The 17126-nt window shown below is 35.6% G+C and overlaps 1 protein-coding gene across 4 annotated transcripts in view; it reads left to right on the top strand.

Annotated features, from left to right (window-relative positions):
- The window catches only part of FAM120A (family with sequence similarity 120 member A), a 55837-nt gene extending 38944 nt beyond the window's left edge, over positions 1–16893 (top strand). The window contains exons 12-19 of one of the 4 annotated variants that reach the window (XM_062585192.1): positions 153–267; positions 4116–4325; positions 5364–5547; positions 6559–6696; positions 8235–8376; positions 12099–12195; positions 13577–13645; positions 14996–15085. In XM_062585192.1, coding sequence (XP_062441176.1) covers positions 153–267; positions 4116–4325; positions 5364–5547; positions 6559–6696; positions 8235–8376; positions 12099–12195; positions 13577–13642 — 952 coding nt within the window. In that variant the 3' untranslated portion in view covers positions 13643–13645; positions 14996–15085. Of the gene's footprint in view, positions 1–152; positions 268–4115; positions 4326–5363; positions 5548–6558; positions 6697–8234; positions 8381–12098; positions 12196–13576; positions 13646–14995 lie in introns of those variants that run through there. The other 3 variants (XM_062585189.1, XM_062585191.1, XM_062585193.1) reach the window with 3 other exon arrangements.
- Positions 16894–17126: the final 233 nt, after the last annotated feature.

Here is a 17126-nt window from a genome sequence, read left to right on the forward strand (position 1 = left end):
TTTAAATCTCTTCAGAGTTCTGGCTTTTTAATTACTTAAGTCTAGACAATTAAAAAAAAATTCTTGCATTCTGGTGACTTCTGAGCATATAAAATGGTACTTAAATTAACAGTTAAATGACAGATACAAATAATTATTGGCTTCCTCTGTAGGTATATGGTACAGTGGCCAGGGGTCCGTATACTTCGTCGCCAAGAACTTGATGCTTTTCTTGCCCAAGCATTGTCTCCAAAGCTCTATGAGCCTGACCAGCTTCAGGAACTCAAGGTAATTCTTAACTCTGACTTCCTAACTAAAAAATTTATTCCCAGCTGATCCACACTGTTAACTATAGTGAGTGATGTGTATATGCCTGTTTCACTAAAAACCTTGGATATTTGCATATGCTTTCAAAAATGTTGATCTTGATATTTTTGAGTATTACAAAGATTGTTAATCAGTTCTATTTCATTGATTTGATTGATGAGTAAAATTTTAAAGATGGTAAAATTTTTACCTTATGCAACTTTTCTTACAATTTCCCAAGTAATTGTCTCTTGAAAGTTTAAAACAAATGTGTTTCCATTAGAAGTTCTTATATACTGACATTAGTATTTTTCCATGATTCAACATTCAAAAGAAATTTGTGGTTTGTGTTCCAGATAAAGAAATTGAGAGACTTACATAAGCTTGAATGCAAAAATGCAGGAGACAGTTTATTAATGCTGACAGAATTGTAGAAATAGTTGTTCTAAGGATTTTAAAAATTTAAATCTTTAAGTTTTTGATTTTTCTAATACATTAGTATTATGTGAAGTAAATACAGCTAGTTAAGTGATAGAATTCTTTAGTGCAGTATCCTATTGTATAAACAGAATGTATATCAACCTGTGCAACGTTCCCTTACTCCATGTTATTTCTCCAACCAGCCTTCATATGCTCACAGTGGAATTTCCTCTTCTAATCTTTGGGCTAAAATACAGATTAAATTTGGTTTTACTTTTACATTGTTTGCTCTTAGAATTTTTTTTTCCAAAACCTGCCGCCAAATTCTCTACTCTGGATCAAAAAAATGGTAGAATGTAGTCCTTCATTTGAAACAAATACTTTTCTGAATGGAAATAATTTTAATTCATTTTTCTACATAACCTAACTTAAGCCCAATGGTGTTTCTGTTAACTGGAAACTGTGGGAGGATTTATAGGGAATGAACAACCATAAGGTATTCATCTTACCTCCTAGCTGCACCGATGATCAACAGAGCAAAGGAGGTAAAATGCTGATCACCTCTTCATTATGTAACCTCATGTTGAAGAAGTCATCTCAGATGGTCTTTCAGGTTCTTACATATAAGGTGGAGGGCTAAAGATAGGAAAGTCTAGTAACCACTTCTGCTCCCAGCAGTGCATGGACACATGCTGTCCTTAGTTGAATTGGGAAGAAGAGAAAGGTACCTTTTTTCAAAGTTTGTTCATGTTCACAGGTAAACAGTAGAGAAAGCACAGACAAAAGCAGCAATCTTAGCACGGCTTTTGCAGAAGCAATGGTAATTAAGCTCATGCAGATACCAGCTATGAGGCTTTTTTGGGGAGTGTTTTATCACTAAAACCTAGTCAATAAGAGCATTCTCGAAGCGAGTAAGTGACTTGATTTCTCGTCTGTGGGTGACAAGCAGCCTCTGTCTTGCATTCTTGCATGTAGCACCCTAGCAAGGACTTCTCAGTCTGAATTTTTGAAATCAACCTGCGTGGAATCCCAGTTCTTAGGCACAGAAGCACTAATAAATGTAAGAGAAAGAAAACTGAATCTGCTTCAGAACCTATTTGAATTTTTTCTCAGGAAGCAGAGAATTCACATTTTATGAATCTTAATGGCAGAGTTTAACAGAAAAACTAAATCCGCTTCCTCTCCCCATACATCAAAGAATAAATTACCAAAAGTTAAAATTAAAAAAAAAAAAAAAAAAAAAAAAACAGCAAGAAGAAATTCTTCTGGCCTTTCTCTCATTACTCAAAAAAATATGAAGAAACACAGGACAAAGCTACAACAAACACCTGATGAGTTCTTGCCAGACTGCTTGTTTGCTTCAACACTTAAGACTAGATTGCTCCTAATGTGGATTACAAGCATAGTAGACTCCTGAGAACAACATTTTTGAGTACCCCTCATTACTGCTGATTTCTTAAAGGGAGGCTAAATGCAGTCCATCAGGAGAATCGTTAAGATGTTTCAACTGTCCTTGAAGATGTTTACTAGACATTCATGCTGGAAACACTTGGTGCTTGTTGGGCTTTCAGAATCCCAGAGATGGTGGCTGTAGATGATTTTCTGCGTTGTATGAGGAACAGTACTTTATCTTAAGGGAAGCATGTGCCAACCTTTATCCAAGGACTGAACTGACAGTGGGTTATCCTGCATGGTCAGAAGAAATACGTGTACACTCATCCAAGGTGACAAACGTTAGAAGAGTAGGAGAAGAGCACCTTTAAAAAGTCTTAAGTGAGAGGATGGTGAAAGACATCTACTGCAAGGTCTTAAAGCTGAATAATAGTACCTGTGGGTATCGGTGGAAACTCAAACAACAGTTTTGTAGGCAAAGCTGGATGTGTCAAAGAACAGCAGTGTATCAGCAACTCAGTCTTCAATGTCCATTTTCAAAACCCAATGCAATAACAAATAACATCGATGGGTACAGATTTTGGCAAAGGTATCTACAAGAGTTATCAAATAAATAGTCTTGCCTCTGTCTTCAGGTTTGATGAAAAGAGGAGGAAACCCCACTGTGAAAGTTGCTGGATTTAGAGATCTAAGAAAGGAATCCCCAGATAAATTTTTTTTTCTTGCATTCCAACAGAAAAATGAAAGACAGAGACAAGGCAAGTGATAAACAGGATACAAATATTTTTGTTTAATAGAAATTGTTCTCCAAGTTTTATTTTTAAATCATACATGGAGAGTAATATGGATCATTTCCATAGTATTTGTTGGTTAACTGAAAGATGCAATATTTCATGCAATGTTGTTACTATCTTCATATGAAGCAGCTGCTTCTCTTTTTGTTGAAGTCAGACAGAAAGAGCAGCTGAGTTTGAACCCAGCTGCATATCTGCAAAACGATCTGGATAGTCTTTTGGATCTTACAGGTTGCTTATGCATAAGGAAGGTAATGTAGTTTAATTTTAAAATTTAATACCAAAGTCTTGAAAATGTCCTCAGGAAAGAGCTTTTTTTTTTCTTTTCTTTTTTTTTTTTTTTTAAGTATATCGGAAAATGTGATTATATTCTCTTGTTTCTAAGCTAAAAATGTATTTGCTGCAGGCAAATCCTTTTTGTTTCCCCCATCAGCTCTTATTCACTATATAATCCTACCTTTGCATATCTATCCTGCATTTTAAATAAAGCTCTTGTATTCATAAAAACATCACTACATTAATAGGAGCTGCATTCTAACATGGCAAAATCTTGAAGAAGCTAATTGAAATTCTGTTACAAAGGAGTTGGAAGGGAAATGTGATACGTGGGAAGGAAGCTGGAATGCTCACATTCAGTTCATTCCTGAAGCTTTCTGAAAAATACCTCATAAGTACAAGATTATTTGGAAGAAATTATCTTATTTTTAATGAAATTTTCTACAGCTAATTTCCTGTACATATCTTAAAAGCTTCTGTTTGCTCTAGTATATTCCAGCATTTATTGAAAAACTGTGTATTGCATATTTATGAATGATCTTAATGCAGCTAATGTATGTGTCATATATGTTCTACACACTGAACACCACAATTTCAAGATGTATATTATTTCCCTTTAAACTTTTACTGGCTCCTTGATGGTGAATTGAGTTCAAACATGAAATTGTTAGAAATCATTTCATGTGCTTTGTCTTTGAGACAACAGAGTTTTTGGTTTTATCTCTCACCTCTAGAATGAACGGATGGGACCAGCTTCTTTGAGTATTGCAGTTTTGCTTATATAGGTGATCGGTGATGTGGCAGTGTGCTAGTCAAACTGGCAGTAGCACTTAGAGTTTGGAGAACTTTTTAAAATTACTTTGTTTTCATGAATTTTGAAAATAATTAGTTTTGCATTATATCTCATTAACTTACAAAATTTACTCTTTTTTTTTTTTTTTTTAACAGATTGAGAATCTTGATCCCCGAGGAATTCAGCTGTCTGCTTTATTTATGAGTGGTGTCGATATGGCACTTTTTGCAAATGATGCTTGCGGACAGCCAATTCCATGGGAGCACTGCTGTCCGTGGATGTATTTTGATGGAAAATTATTCCAGACCAAGCTCATCAAAGCAAGCCGGGAGAAAGTTCCTCTCATTGACCTCTGTGATGGTCAGGTGTGTAGTTTTAGAATGTAATAACAGAATATCAAGAGTGCCAGATTTCATAAGTGTTAGAGATGGTTTATCAGTCATTATTTACTTAATGTATCATCTCTCTACTTGAAATACAAGGCAGATGGCTGGTAGGTACTTGTCAGCTCTATTCAAGTCTCTTACTTTCTTGTTGATGGCCAAGATGAGATTTTGGTAGATTTTTCAAAAAGTAAACTGATGTAAATATTTCTTTGATTTCATTTTGATCCTCTCTGGAAACTGAAATTTGAATGTGGTTATTGTGTAATGAGCTACTTAGATTTGAAAACTCTCTGTGCTTCTTCATACAAATAATACCATCTTTTTGCATCAAGACTGCATTATGGTCTCAGAGGACTAAGCTAGAATTTTATTTCTAATATATTTTACAGTCAATAAAGTAATTATTTTGGTCCTTAAGTTCAAAATCTCTTCACATTTCTTATAGCCAGCTTGAAAATACAAATAAATTATATGAATTAGGTACAACAAAATGTTACTATCTAGTAATAAAATCAGGAAACTGATAAAATCAGAAGTTTAATAAATGATCAATTTCTTTTTTTCTTTCTTATACTTTTCGGGAGATGTGAAATCCTTTAGCAGAAAAGCTTAGCTGTTCTTATTTCAGATTCTAGTGAAACTGATTGCAGATTAAATATTGATGATGGCTGTGGTCACACTCAGGCTTGTTAACCTCCAGACTTGCTGTAGCCTGTTTACATAGGTTTTGCTTTGCAGTCCAGGCTTGTGATGGTTTTTTTGCTTGAAGTAAAGGGCTGCATTAAATGTTTAAGAGACTATAGAATAATCTTTCTCAGTTCCTTTCTGGAGGAACTGAGGTAAATTATTGTAATTTAAACATCTAGCGTTATGAATAACTAGCTAGCCTTAGGAAAGTTGTTCTCACTGCCTATCTACATTCTTGTGCTTTCCTCTTTGAATCTGTTGTGTAAATATGATTTATACAATTGAAATCAGAATTTTAGCATCTGTTTGTGACCTTCTCTTCATTCGTAGGCTGAGCAGGCAGCCAAGGTTGAAAAGATGCGTCAGAGCATCCTAGAAGGATTAAATTTCTCCAGGCAGAACCATCCTCTCCCTTTCCCACCTCCACCTGCCATGCCTTTCTATCCAGCTTCTATGTATCCTCGACACTTTGGGCCAGTCCCACCACCTCAGGGCAGGGGGAGAGGCTTTGCTGGTAAGTGATTGGGACGGCAGTGTGATACACATTGGTATGAAGTGCTATCTTACCTTTCACATTCTAAAACTGGAAACTGATTTGTTCGTTCAATTTCATAGGAAAAATACATAAAAATAATTAGTTAGCCTGTGGTGTCATGTGCCAATCACTGCATTTTGTTGTTGTTTTTATTAGTGATAGCCTAGCAATACAGAATGTGTTGTATTGCTGTGTATTTCCATCAGGATTGTTAGTAGCTGTGCCAGATCAAAATAGTTTCACAGGTGTTGTATGAAAAAGAAAAAAGAGGAACGGATCAACACTGAATGATACAACAAGGCTCTTATTTGCCGTGTACTTTACTTTAAAATGTTTATATTTATAAATATTTAAAATGCCTTAATTAACAGACACAGTTTAACTGCCAGAGTTGAAGACAACCTTTCTTCCTCCCCACCCCTCTTTATTTTGTTACAGTCATTTAACTATTGGCACCCTTGAGTGTAAGTCCTGGAGATCACTGAGTAGACCACTCCAGGCTGTTTCTAGATTTATTCCCTTCCTCATAACCATAGCCCCCAATACAGGGAACTGTACATATATTAATATTGGACATTCAGACTAAGGCTTTCTTGGGGTGCCACAACTGTAGTCATTGAAGCTTATAGCCAAAAAAATGCTGCAAGCTTTTCAGTGCTATTTATACCCATTCCAAACCCAAGGCCTGCTGTTGTGGATAAGGGCCCCCCACCTCCTCCCGCGCTGAGACTGCAGAAAGTCTTTGGTAGGGCTTTCTCCGAGTTGATGACGTGCTCCTGCGTAACCTCTGCCTGGGCCAGGGGGGTTTCCGTGTTGCTGCGTTCCCCTCGCTGCTAAGTCTGCTGGCTTCACCTGCCTAACGCGCAGAAGGGCAGCAGTCACTGCTGACCCTGGGAGGACGGTGGCAGCAGCTTCTCTGTTAGGGGAACTCCCACGTGCCTGGCCCCCTCACAGCTTTTCCCCTGTCTTTCTTTACCCTGGGTCTAACAGGAGTCTATGGCTTCGGAGGCCCTTATGGGGAAACAGTAGCAACAGGCGCGTACCGGGCCTTCCGGGTGGCAGCAGCAGCAGGACACTCCGGAGCCTTCTCTGGCAATGACAGCAACAGGACTAGCAAGTTTCAGGGCGGTAATTATACCCCAAACCCTTTTCTTAGAGCTTCTGGCAACAGCTTCCTTCACTTTACGGTTTGGTTTGAGGCTTTCTACTGACTGCCAGTTTCCCCTTCTCCCTAACTGTCTCCAGCTCTCACTCCTCTCGAGCCTTCTCAGGTTGCTATAAAATCACTTACTGTCTGCTCTGCTCTTCTAGACTCTTTTCCCTAGGTCCCTTTGGCAAACTGGTCTCAGTGTCAACCTGTCTCTTACATGCCTAGAAAATCGTTGTTCAAATACAGAATAGTTTTAAAATTTCATGGGACATTCTGTCTTCTGTGCTTTAAAATGTTAGGATGGGCTCTGTAGTCAACTGAACTTTGCTTGAATGTATTAACAATTATTTTCTAAAACTTGAGGACAATTGAGCTGTTTGGAAAAATGGCACAGTATGGAAATTCTTGACTTTTGTGTTACTGCTAACCCATTTTTCACTGGTGTCACGTCAGTGTGGACATAGGCATGAGATTTATTTATTTGTTTGTGTTCATTGCTTTTCTCTTACATGAGGTGGGATGGTAGAAAACTGTTAATTCTCATTATTCATTTAGGGTAGAATTTTTCCATACATTTAGCCATTCTTTCTGACCTCTGAGCTTTTATTCTTATATCTAAGAGTGAACATATCTCTAATGCTTCATTGTGTGAATAATGTTGCCACTGTAAACAATACGCATTTGAGGCTGAAAGGCTAGTAGAGAGCAGTATGAACCTTTCTGAATTTAATCAGTAATTTAGTTCCTAGTGTATTAATGTTTGAAGACTAATCATGGCTGCATAAATGCTATGTTTTGTAACCCTTTTAGTGCCTTTTAGTGTCTTACCAGTAACATCTGGCTCAATTGTGCCTACCTAAATTTCTTGAAATATCTATTATGCCCTCATGTTGCTTTTACAGGCAAAAAATAGATACAAAAAAGAAACAATTTAAATAGCAGTGACATTTGTATTTTGGACAATTATTATTTTTACTGTTCTTGGGAGGGAAATAGTATACCTATCTTTTACACCGAGATCAGTTTAAATGCTATATTTTTTTATTACAGCTTAGCATTAATGTAGGTAGTTCTGCCTAATAAGTTGTTCACAGAAATGATAATCTTTGTGTCTTAGGCTGACATTTGATGTTCAATAAAAAAAGGGCTTTTAAACCACTAAAAATTTTTTCTTCATTAAGAATGTAGTAAAAAATAATCTTCAGATAATTTGTAAAATTTCACTTCAGTTTCTTAGTGCTGATCTAATATGTATTTTTAATTACTGAAACTGAAACTGAAGTTGTCACATAATCATTTTCCAATTCAGAATTCCTATATATTAAAAAAAAAAAGAAAAAGAAAAGAAAGAAAAAGAAAGAAAAAAGGCTCCTGGAGTTATAATTCTTCTGAGCAACCACAAAATGAGAAGGGAAACTATACATGTTAAAAATCTGGGGTAACATGTTTTCCGTTCATTAGTAACTTTCGTGGTATGATTGTGAGTATCAAGTTCTGGTTTTGCTTTTATGTGCAGGAGTCCAACCTATTCCTTCTCAGGGAGGGAAACTTGAAATTGCCGGCACTGTAGTCGGCCATTGGGCTGGAAGCAGACGTGGACGAGGGGGTAGAGGGCCATTTCCTCTGCAGGTTGTTTCTGTCGGAGGACCAGCAAGAGGGTAAGTGCAGCTTGAAGAATTGAATGATTGGAATAGAAGTAGAACTGGAAAAAGTGGGGGCATTAGAAATTGCATGCGGTGCATTTTGGGATGCATTAGGTATATTATGCCTGCTGAGTATTTTCAAGAAGCCATTTATGTTCATTTTTAAATATATTAAATGAAACATATATTCAGATGACTGTAAACGTTTTTATGTGAAAAAAGAACATATTATGAATCTGACACGTATGTGAATCATTTTGCATGAGGAAAAGGCCTGAGGGCCTTTCCCTTACAAGAAATCGATAAATACATTTTACCTGATGAAAACTATCACCACACTTTATTATTTTCTTGGTTTGGTAGAATAATTTTCACAAAGTGTGATAAATTTTTGAATAAATTCTTTTTGTAAATCTTCTGTAAAACTGAAAAACAGCTGGAGGACACTTACAGGTTTAACAGTTCTCGGCTACTGTCATGATAGGAGATATGCTTAAAACAATAATTATTTCTTCAGTCCTTTCACTTTGTTTCACTACAGCTGGAATTACAAGTGCATATCTTTTATTAAAAAAAAAATTGTCACAAAAATATCTAGTGCTTTATTTTTTTTAGGGTTATATTTTTTCCAGAATTTTATTGTTCTGTGCATTACAGAACTGTCTATCATCCTTAATTAAGTTGCATTTGTTATAGTAGGTAACTCCCAGAGTTGCCATGTGATTCATGTAATAGAGGAGTACAGTGGGTATATTCATGTCATCTTAAGCCAGGAAACAGTCTAAAAGAGTAAGTCTGAGCTGTGTGAATTCCTCTCTATCCATTAATTTCATCAAGCTTGCGCTATAAAGCTTGATACTAAAATGAGTTTTAACTGTTTGAATGCCTGTCTTGTCGGGCTGAATGAGGAAATGATGGGACCTAAAGTCCTGCGAGAATGGGGCCAGGAGAAGGAGAAGTAACAACAGCAGAAACAAAGTTCAGCAGCAGGAAGTAGACTTGGTATAAGAGGAAAGAACAAAACTGACATTTTAAGGGGAATAAATTTAGTCAGGAACATCTTATACTCTAAAATGAGATTTAGTTCCCAAAACATTGGCATCTAGTGCTGTTTTAGACACTTGAGACAGCTATTCAAAGGAAACTGTACAGGTTAGCAGAGATGATGCGGGACTTAAAGGGCACCTCTGCTCATCTGGAATAGCAAAGGTCAGTGAATTAACCTAAGATATGTGATGAGGCACTGGGCTCTTTTGTGTTTTTTAATCTTACTCTTCAGTTTCAGTGCACAAAATAACATTGTTCACCATTTAAGTGAGGTTAGTATGTGATTATTAATCCTCCTGTTCATGGATCCAACTTAAGAACAGAATCTGGCCTACTGTAGAGCTTTCTTTTCTTAAGTTAAATACACTGTGTGCAGTACTGTTTGTGAAAAAGGTTGAGGTAATTTATAGTGACCTAATCAAGGGTGCTGTCTGACTGAAGCATCGTGACTGATTATCTGGAGACACCTTCTGGCTTCAATCTGTCTTACATTTATACATGACTACTCATTTGAATAGCAGTTCCTCCATTTTCTGAAAAAGCAAACACCTGAGTTTGTGCAAAATATCAGTAATCAGGAACTAAAACTGGCAAGTCCTAAGTTAAAAGCCTTCCTTATCTAGAAGCAGTGAAATCACTAGAAGGGGTGTTACTGCTCCTGTAAGTACCTTTATGACAGAGAAACTCTGTTCTCCAATAATAGCTTTTGTGTTAGAATGAAAATGTGAGAGTCTTTATCTTCTGTCAGAGGCACTACCTTTGGGCAGTTAGGTTTGGATGCAAGTTGTCGCCTCAAAAAGACAAAAAAAAATTTTTTTGAATGCCAGACCTTTCTGTTTCAGTTGCATCCTACTGAGTTAAACTCTTTACATTTAGAGTTACTAAAGTTACTCAAAGAGGGAAAAGAAGACTCCCACAAGCAGTGATAGTATCAATCAATACTAAAAATAGGAAAACATATAAATGTTAGTGTACCCTCTAAAAATAGGTGTTATAAAGATTGAGTTCATTACCTGTGGATGCTATTTGCTACTAAAAAACACTTCAGGAGGAAAGTGGACGTTTTATTTTTCTACTCTTTATCATCTAGTTCTGCACACTTCTATTTCATTTTTTATCAGTTTCAGCAAAGAGGATCATGTCAAGTTTGTCAACACTGTTCTCTCATGTCTGTTTGCAACATTAAACTTGTGTTCTTACCATTATATACAAATCATATCATATGACTTTTATTGGCTTTGATCCATCAATATATCTAGTGTGATATGAATTTGAGTTGGAAGAATGTATACCCTAATGGGTATACTTTCACCATTTAAATAATTAGGTCAAAAAAAGAATAGCCTTGTTGTAATCTTTGGAAAGAATGAAACAAGTAATTGAACGTAAAATGCACTTCTTTCCTCTTTAGTCTTTAGGGTTTTTTCTTTTAAAATATATTACTTAATTGCTTGTTGCTGAATGTGGGAATTTGCAGTATGTGTGAAAAGACTTGCATGGCACAGAGCAGTATTTCTTCACTGAATCAGTTCAACTTAATTGTTACAGCACAACAACAGCAGGAAGTAGGAGCACTAAGCAAAATCATAGCCCCTACTGAGGCTGTTCTTTGCAAAATCAGCTCACAGGGACCTTGCTGGCATATGGGGATTGTCAAGTGATGAAACATTAGCTATATGGAAAATGAGATATGGTTGGAGAATTGCAGCTGTCATTTGTTGCCAGAATGGCATACTGTGCAATTGCAGCCCACGCAGCTTGGAAACTGTGCTGGTTGTAGAGCTGGACCTGAACACCATCTGGCTGTTCTGTGTGAGCTTTAGAGGGGTCAGTCGTGACACTATGACCTCATGGTATCAGGCAGTGGATTTGGAGGAAAAGTAGAGCAATCAGTTACTGGTCCTATTTCCAGGAGAGAGAATGAAAACAATTTTTTTAGGCGAGAAGTAATTGACATAATCCTAAAGGAAGTTAAGTTTCTGGAATTGTTTGCATTAAAATAGTTTGAGTGGAGTGAAAGTTTATTTTGGTCTGATCTAATCTTTATTGAGTCAAATAGAAATGCTGCCACCTGATGTGTCCTGGTTGGAAGTCTCCATTTGAAAGTGTTCCAAACTTGATAAATTGCTACACATGTCAGATGTGCCTGAAGCCTCCATTTTTCCTCATGTTCTTAGATTACTTTGTATTCTCCCATCAAAACCAAAGCAATTTTGTATTTCTCCTTCCTTACTTTTATCTGATTTTTTTCTGTGTCTGGCATGGAGGTTGACAGGAAGTGTTATTAAATGGAAGGAATTGCCTTATAAATGGTTCTGATTACTTGTGTGTTCTTTTTAAGGTGAAACTATGTTGATCTCTGCTTTTGAAGTTCTGTAAAGATCATTTGACACTGTAAAGATGTTTTTGCAAAACTTGAAAATACTTAATCATTGTTTTTTTAAAAGTGAATTATAGAAATAGTCATTTCATTGCTGGAAAAACAAAAGATTGGTTATAATTTATACACTTGAGAGTAGTAAAACCCTGTAATTCTGAATTGATTAATTACATTGCTTCTTTGAAGAAAGGTGGATTTTAGTCACTAGACAAGAAAGCTAAAAAAATACTTAAGCGAAATAAAATTTAAAAGTACTTCTAAACAAAGTTCATATGTATTTTTCTTTCTTCCTTTTCCTCAATGCTTACAGGCGTCCTAGAGGAGTTATTTCCACTCCAGTGATAAGAACTTTTGGAAGAGGTGGAAGGTACTATGGGAGAGGTTATAAAAGCCAGGGAGCAATTCAGGTAATAAAGCCGTGTGCTTGACTTCAAAACACTGGTTTACAGGCTAGTATAGTATGGACTTTCAGACCAGCTAACATTAATAAGCACAACTTTAAAAGATAAGTGTTTCTTACAGTGATATTGCCTACCTGTTGAAGCTGTAGGCTGCACAACTGGTGATGACATGCTAGTGTTCCAGCTCAGTGATAAGCAAACTTTAGTTGTAAAGACAGAAGCTGAAAAATATATTTTGATATGAAGGCAGTGCCCACACAGTTCTAAGTAGCTGGGAGAATAGGAGAGAGTTTAGAAGAATGAGAGAAATATGAAGCTGAAAAAAATTGGCAGCTTTTATTCCCCCTCCCACCCTTTCCAAATTCATTTTCTGGGATCACAGTCCAACCTCATGAAGAAAAAAATAAGCATCTTTGCTCTTTCATAGCTCCAAAACTACGCACTAACTCTAAACTTCTAGGAAATGAAAGATCAGTCTTTGCCACCATGAACGCACAATTTCATTTTTGGCAACAGTATATGAAGAGTCTGTGGATCATAGTTATTGCCTTTCCCATGGATCCTTTAAATCTAGATGGAGCAAACTGGTGTTTCATATTAAGTGCCAGTTCCTTCGGAGTTACGTTTTCCTCCCTTTTGTATTGTTCTTGCTGCTCTGCCGTTTTGAATGTTAATGCAAGTCCCAAGGGTAATGAATGAGTGGGTGTTACATAGGTGGGAAACTTATACAATAAATATGTTGTATGGCTTTGCAATTCGATGTATAGCTATTAGCATATAGGAGAAGGGGGGTGTTTGCAGGTATCAGACAGTAAGAGGAGGAGTGTTCTCCGGTAGATAATGAAGGAACCAGTTGCTTCAAGTAAAACTCGCTGTGTTTCAGGTGTAAAAATTTAAATACTTCATTTCTCTTACTTATTAAATTTCTATGTATACAAATTTGTGTGATGTCTGCAAATTTACCTATGTACTTAAAGCTTTAAATCTTTTACTTAAAATAGAAGAGAAAGCACTGTGCTATGTTAATTATTTGGTGTCTCATTTCGAAATATTGCAACACATGGTATAAAGGAAGCCTGGAGAAAAAGCTTCCAAATATGTTGGACTTGCAGCAGTTTTGCATATGTAAACCTAGCTCAGATAGTACTTTTAGGTAGATAGTCTTAACAGTCAGCTAGCAAGTTTGAACATTCATATTTTTATTAATTTCATGTAATCTGAATGGTAAAAATGTATGACCACAAGTTGCTTGGTCTAAAACTGAGCCTTTGCTATGGAGAAGAAAGATAAATGGTGATATTTTTTGTAAATTAGTCCTGAGCTAATCAAATTTTTACCATCGTCAGTCAATAATTAATGCATTTTATAGTTTATGTTCCTTTTACAGGAAAAGAAAAAAATGTGGATTCAAATGCACGTGGCAAGGGGAGAACTTGGGAAACTTAATGCATAAAGGGTAGATTTCAATGACTAATTAAGATTAACTGCAACAGTGTACTTACCTGTCTTACAAACCTAGGCAGTTAAGGAAAGAATGCTTACATGGGGCCAGACTCTGATATGCATATTTACGCCAAGTAGGATCCTCCCCATAGAATCCAATGACTTTATTGATTACAATTGTGAGCTGATACGAGTAAAGGTTGGATAATGTGATTGCAAATAGCAGGTTGTACTACAGGAAAGAAATCAGTATTTCTTTACAAAATACAATCTTTCACTCTTGATTCTGGAGGGAAAAGCATACATTTAATCTAAAGTATAACACTTAGTAGAAAAGCCTAAAAAAATACATTTACACCAGTGATAAGTACACACTGGCCTCATATGCCAGTCACGTATCTGCGCAATGTTGCTACAGAAAGATTATTTTGCGATTTCCTGGAAAGGAGGGTATATGATGCTTATATTAGAGAACAACAGTTTTTTTTTTTTTTTGTTTTGTTTTTTAAAGTATTTCACCTGCAAAATCCTTCAGCAATTCAGAAAAGAATTAACTATGCTGTTTCTAATATGTCAAAGATATGATTATTATATTATGAAACTGTGCTACTACTTGAGGTGTATAAGATGTCCCTTAGTCATTTCTTAGTACTTGACTTTGTTAATGGTGTGATTGATAACTACGTTGCTTCTTAGCAACCCAAACTACTTGTTTCATTTTGTTGTTTAAAGCTTATTATGTTTTTGGAATGCTAGGATTCATTGCTGCAGATACTTAAAAGCTAAATATGGGTTCTATTGCTACATAAATCTGTTTTTTATTCTATACTCTTTCTTGTAAGATTCTATTACATGTTTTTCATATGAAGTCAGCTTCCTAATCTTAAAAGTATATAGACCAGTATAGCTAGGATTGCATGATGCTTTCACACTTCTTTAATAATTGTCTGAAAATAAGTTTTGGTTTGTATTTGAATAATATGTAATCATGTCATTAAATTATATTGTATATCAACAAAGAAGCAGTTAAGCTGTATATTGATTCTCAGTTTTGGTATTTCCAGGCTTTTATGTGGCTCTTAGATCACAAATAACTATCAGAGTGTAAAGTGCTGTTAACTAAAGGAATATAAGAAAGCATGGCTAGAAAGCACTAGAAATACTGAAATTCTTTCACATCTGTGCTAACCTGTGACGTTATTTTTGTATGCCAGTTCTTATTTCAGCAGTATATACTACTCGATATTCACTTGTGATATCTCCACATGCTGCATGCTGCCTATTAATTAATAGTGTCACTGTAACAGATTGCAAATATATAGCAGTGGTTCTTTAGTAATTTTCTTCTTTTTTTAAAAAATAGGGCAAACCTCCTTATGCTGCTTCAGCAGAAGAAGTAGCCAAAGAACTTAAGTCAAAATCAGAGGAATCTAAATCCTCAATTGTGTCTTCAGATGGATCCCTGGCTGAAAATGGAGTTGTGAATGAGGAAAAACCAGCTTCCCAGATGAATGGGAATACAGGAGACATCAGGGCTTCCAATCAGTCTGAAAGTGCCTTGAGTAATGACTCTAAAATGTGCAATACAAATCCTCACTTAAATGCACTAAATGCAGACAGTGTTTGCCATAAAGATGATACTCTTGAGGCCACTGTCTTAAAAAAAGAAGAGTAAACTTATTTTTTATAGAGGGTGAAGGATGTTGGGAAGGGTCAGGATTAGGAATATCTGGAAAGAAAGAGAGCCTACAGTTACGTACATTTTTTCCTTTCCGTAAGAGAAAAATGAGGACTTTGGAAATTCGGATCCCTCTTTGATGTCAGAGATTTAAACAACACATTTTTAGTTTTAACCAGTTGTAGTCAAAATGCTACAATAAAACAAAAAAAGAAAGAGAATGAAGAGCATTTGACTCCCGCACTTAAAATGAAGTATACATAAAGTTTAAACTGGTTATGACAAAAGCTTGTAGTTTTGTTTTTTGAAATATAAAGAAAACAAATTTTGGCAGTCTTTAAGTATATATAGCTTAAAATATAATTTTTAGTACTTGGCACCATATGTATGCCATTATATTTGATTTTGCATTACTGTGTCACAATAAAGCTTTCTTTAAGGCTTTGATTTCATGATTATGGGGGGAAAAAGGCACAACCACAGTTTTTTCTTTCTTAAATTTCATCACCGTTGATGTGGTTCTTTTGTGTTAAAATGTACAAACTATCGAAACTAACAATTATAGAGTAATATTGCAGTTCTGCTGATTTTAAATATACATCATACATACTTTACAAGCAAGTTAAATGGAGATAAACTTGAAATCATAGAAGATGCAAATGACCTTTCAAAACAAACACAATGTGTTCTGAAACTTTTTGTGACTAATACCATGCATCCGTGATCAATGAACTATGTGGTTTTGAATCAGACGTAGACCATTAGTACTACTATTTGAGCTAAACTTCTGCATGGTTCATAATTTTTAAAGTGTGTAGTTAATATTATGCATGTTATTGTCCTCTTTCTTCCATTCTTACAAGTACTGTGCCCATTTGCAAAACAAAAAGCTAATAATCAGTAATAGTCCTATAAAAGATGTTAACTATGTTTAGTCATTGACTGATCTTGCTCTAACCTTAAAATTTTGTGATTATTGACCTCTGTTGCATTTATTCTAAAACTTAAAAAAAAAAATTATCTAGCCGTTTTGAATATCAACGTTACCCTGGTGTACTCATTGCTGTATGCATTATTGTTCTCTGTTGCTGTTTTATGCCTTCATATTAGCAAATATGAAATTCTGTGAAAAACAAAAAAAAAAAGCTTTGATCTTCAAAAAAAAAAGTACCCCCCTTCTGTAGCAGGAAACAAATGGCTTGTTCTTGAGAACTTTCCCATCAAGAATTTAGTATAAGCAAATATACCTGTATCATTTTGATGTTTTTGTTAGTGTTTCCAAACTTAATGTACTTCAAAATCAGAATCATTTCTTTATATTCGTTTTCATATAATTCTCCTGATGCTCTTCATCACACATTAGTGATCAGAAATGAGGTGTAATTCCCCATTCCCTGCCCGCAAGAGCTACGTAGGTATCTTAATGTAAGTTGAAGGGAGTTCTGCCCCAACTCATGGATTGTGCAAGAATGAACTACTGTTGGGTTTGATTGGTTGTAGATGGATTGTGGTGTGGTGTATTTGAAGGCTATTGAATGCAACTTACAGTGCTTAATAAAAATCTTTATTCTTTTAGTATAAAATACTGTATGCCTTTTTTGTCAAGTATTTTTTTAATTAACATGTTGTGAATAAAAGTTTTCCTACGCCCAAATAAACTGATTGAGTTAGCGAACTACATGATGTTCTCCCAAGAGGTGGAGAAAGAAAACAAAACCAAACTCATACACTGCCAGCATTGGGGAATATCACACTTCATCAGAGTAATACTTGCTACTTTTTTATTTTATGCATCTACTTCATATGTCCACTTCTA

This window comes from Rhea pennata, chromosome 12, assembly GCF_028389875.1.
Source record: "Rhea pennata isolate bPtePen1 chromosome 12, bPtePen1.pri, whole genome shotgun sequence".
Classification (NCBI taxonomy): domain Eukaryota; kingdom Metazoa; phylum Chordata; class Aves; order Rheiformes; family Rheidae; genus Rhea; species Rhea pennata.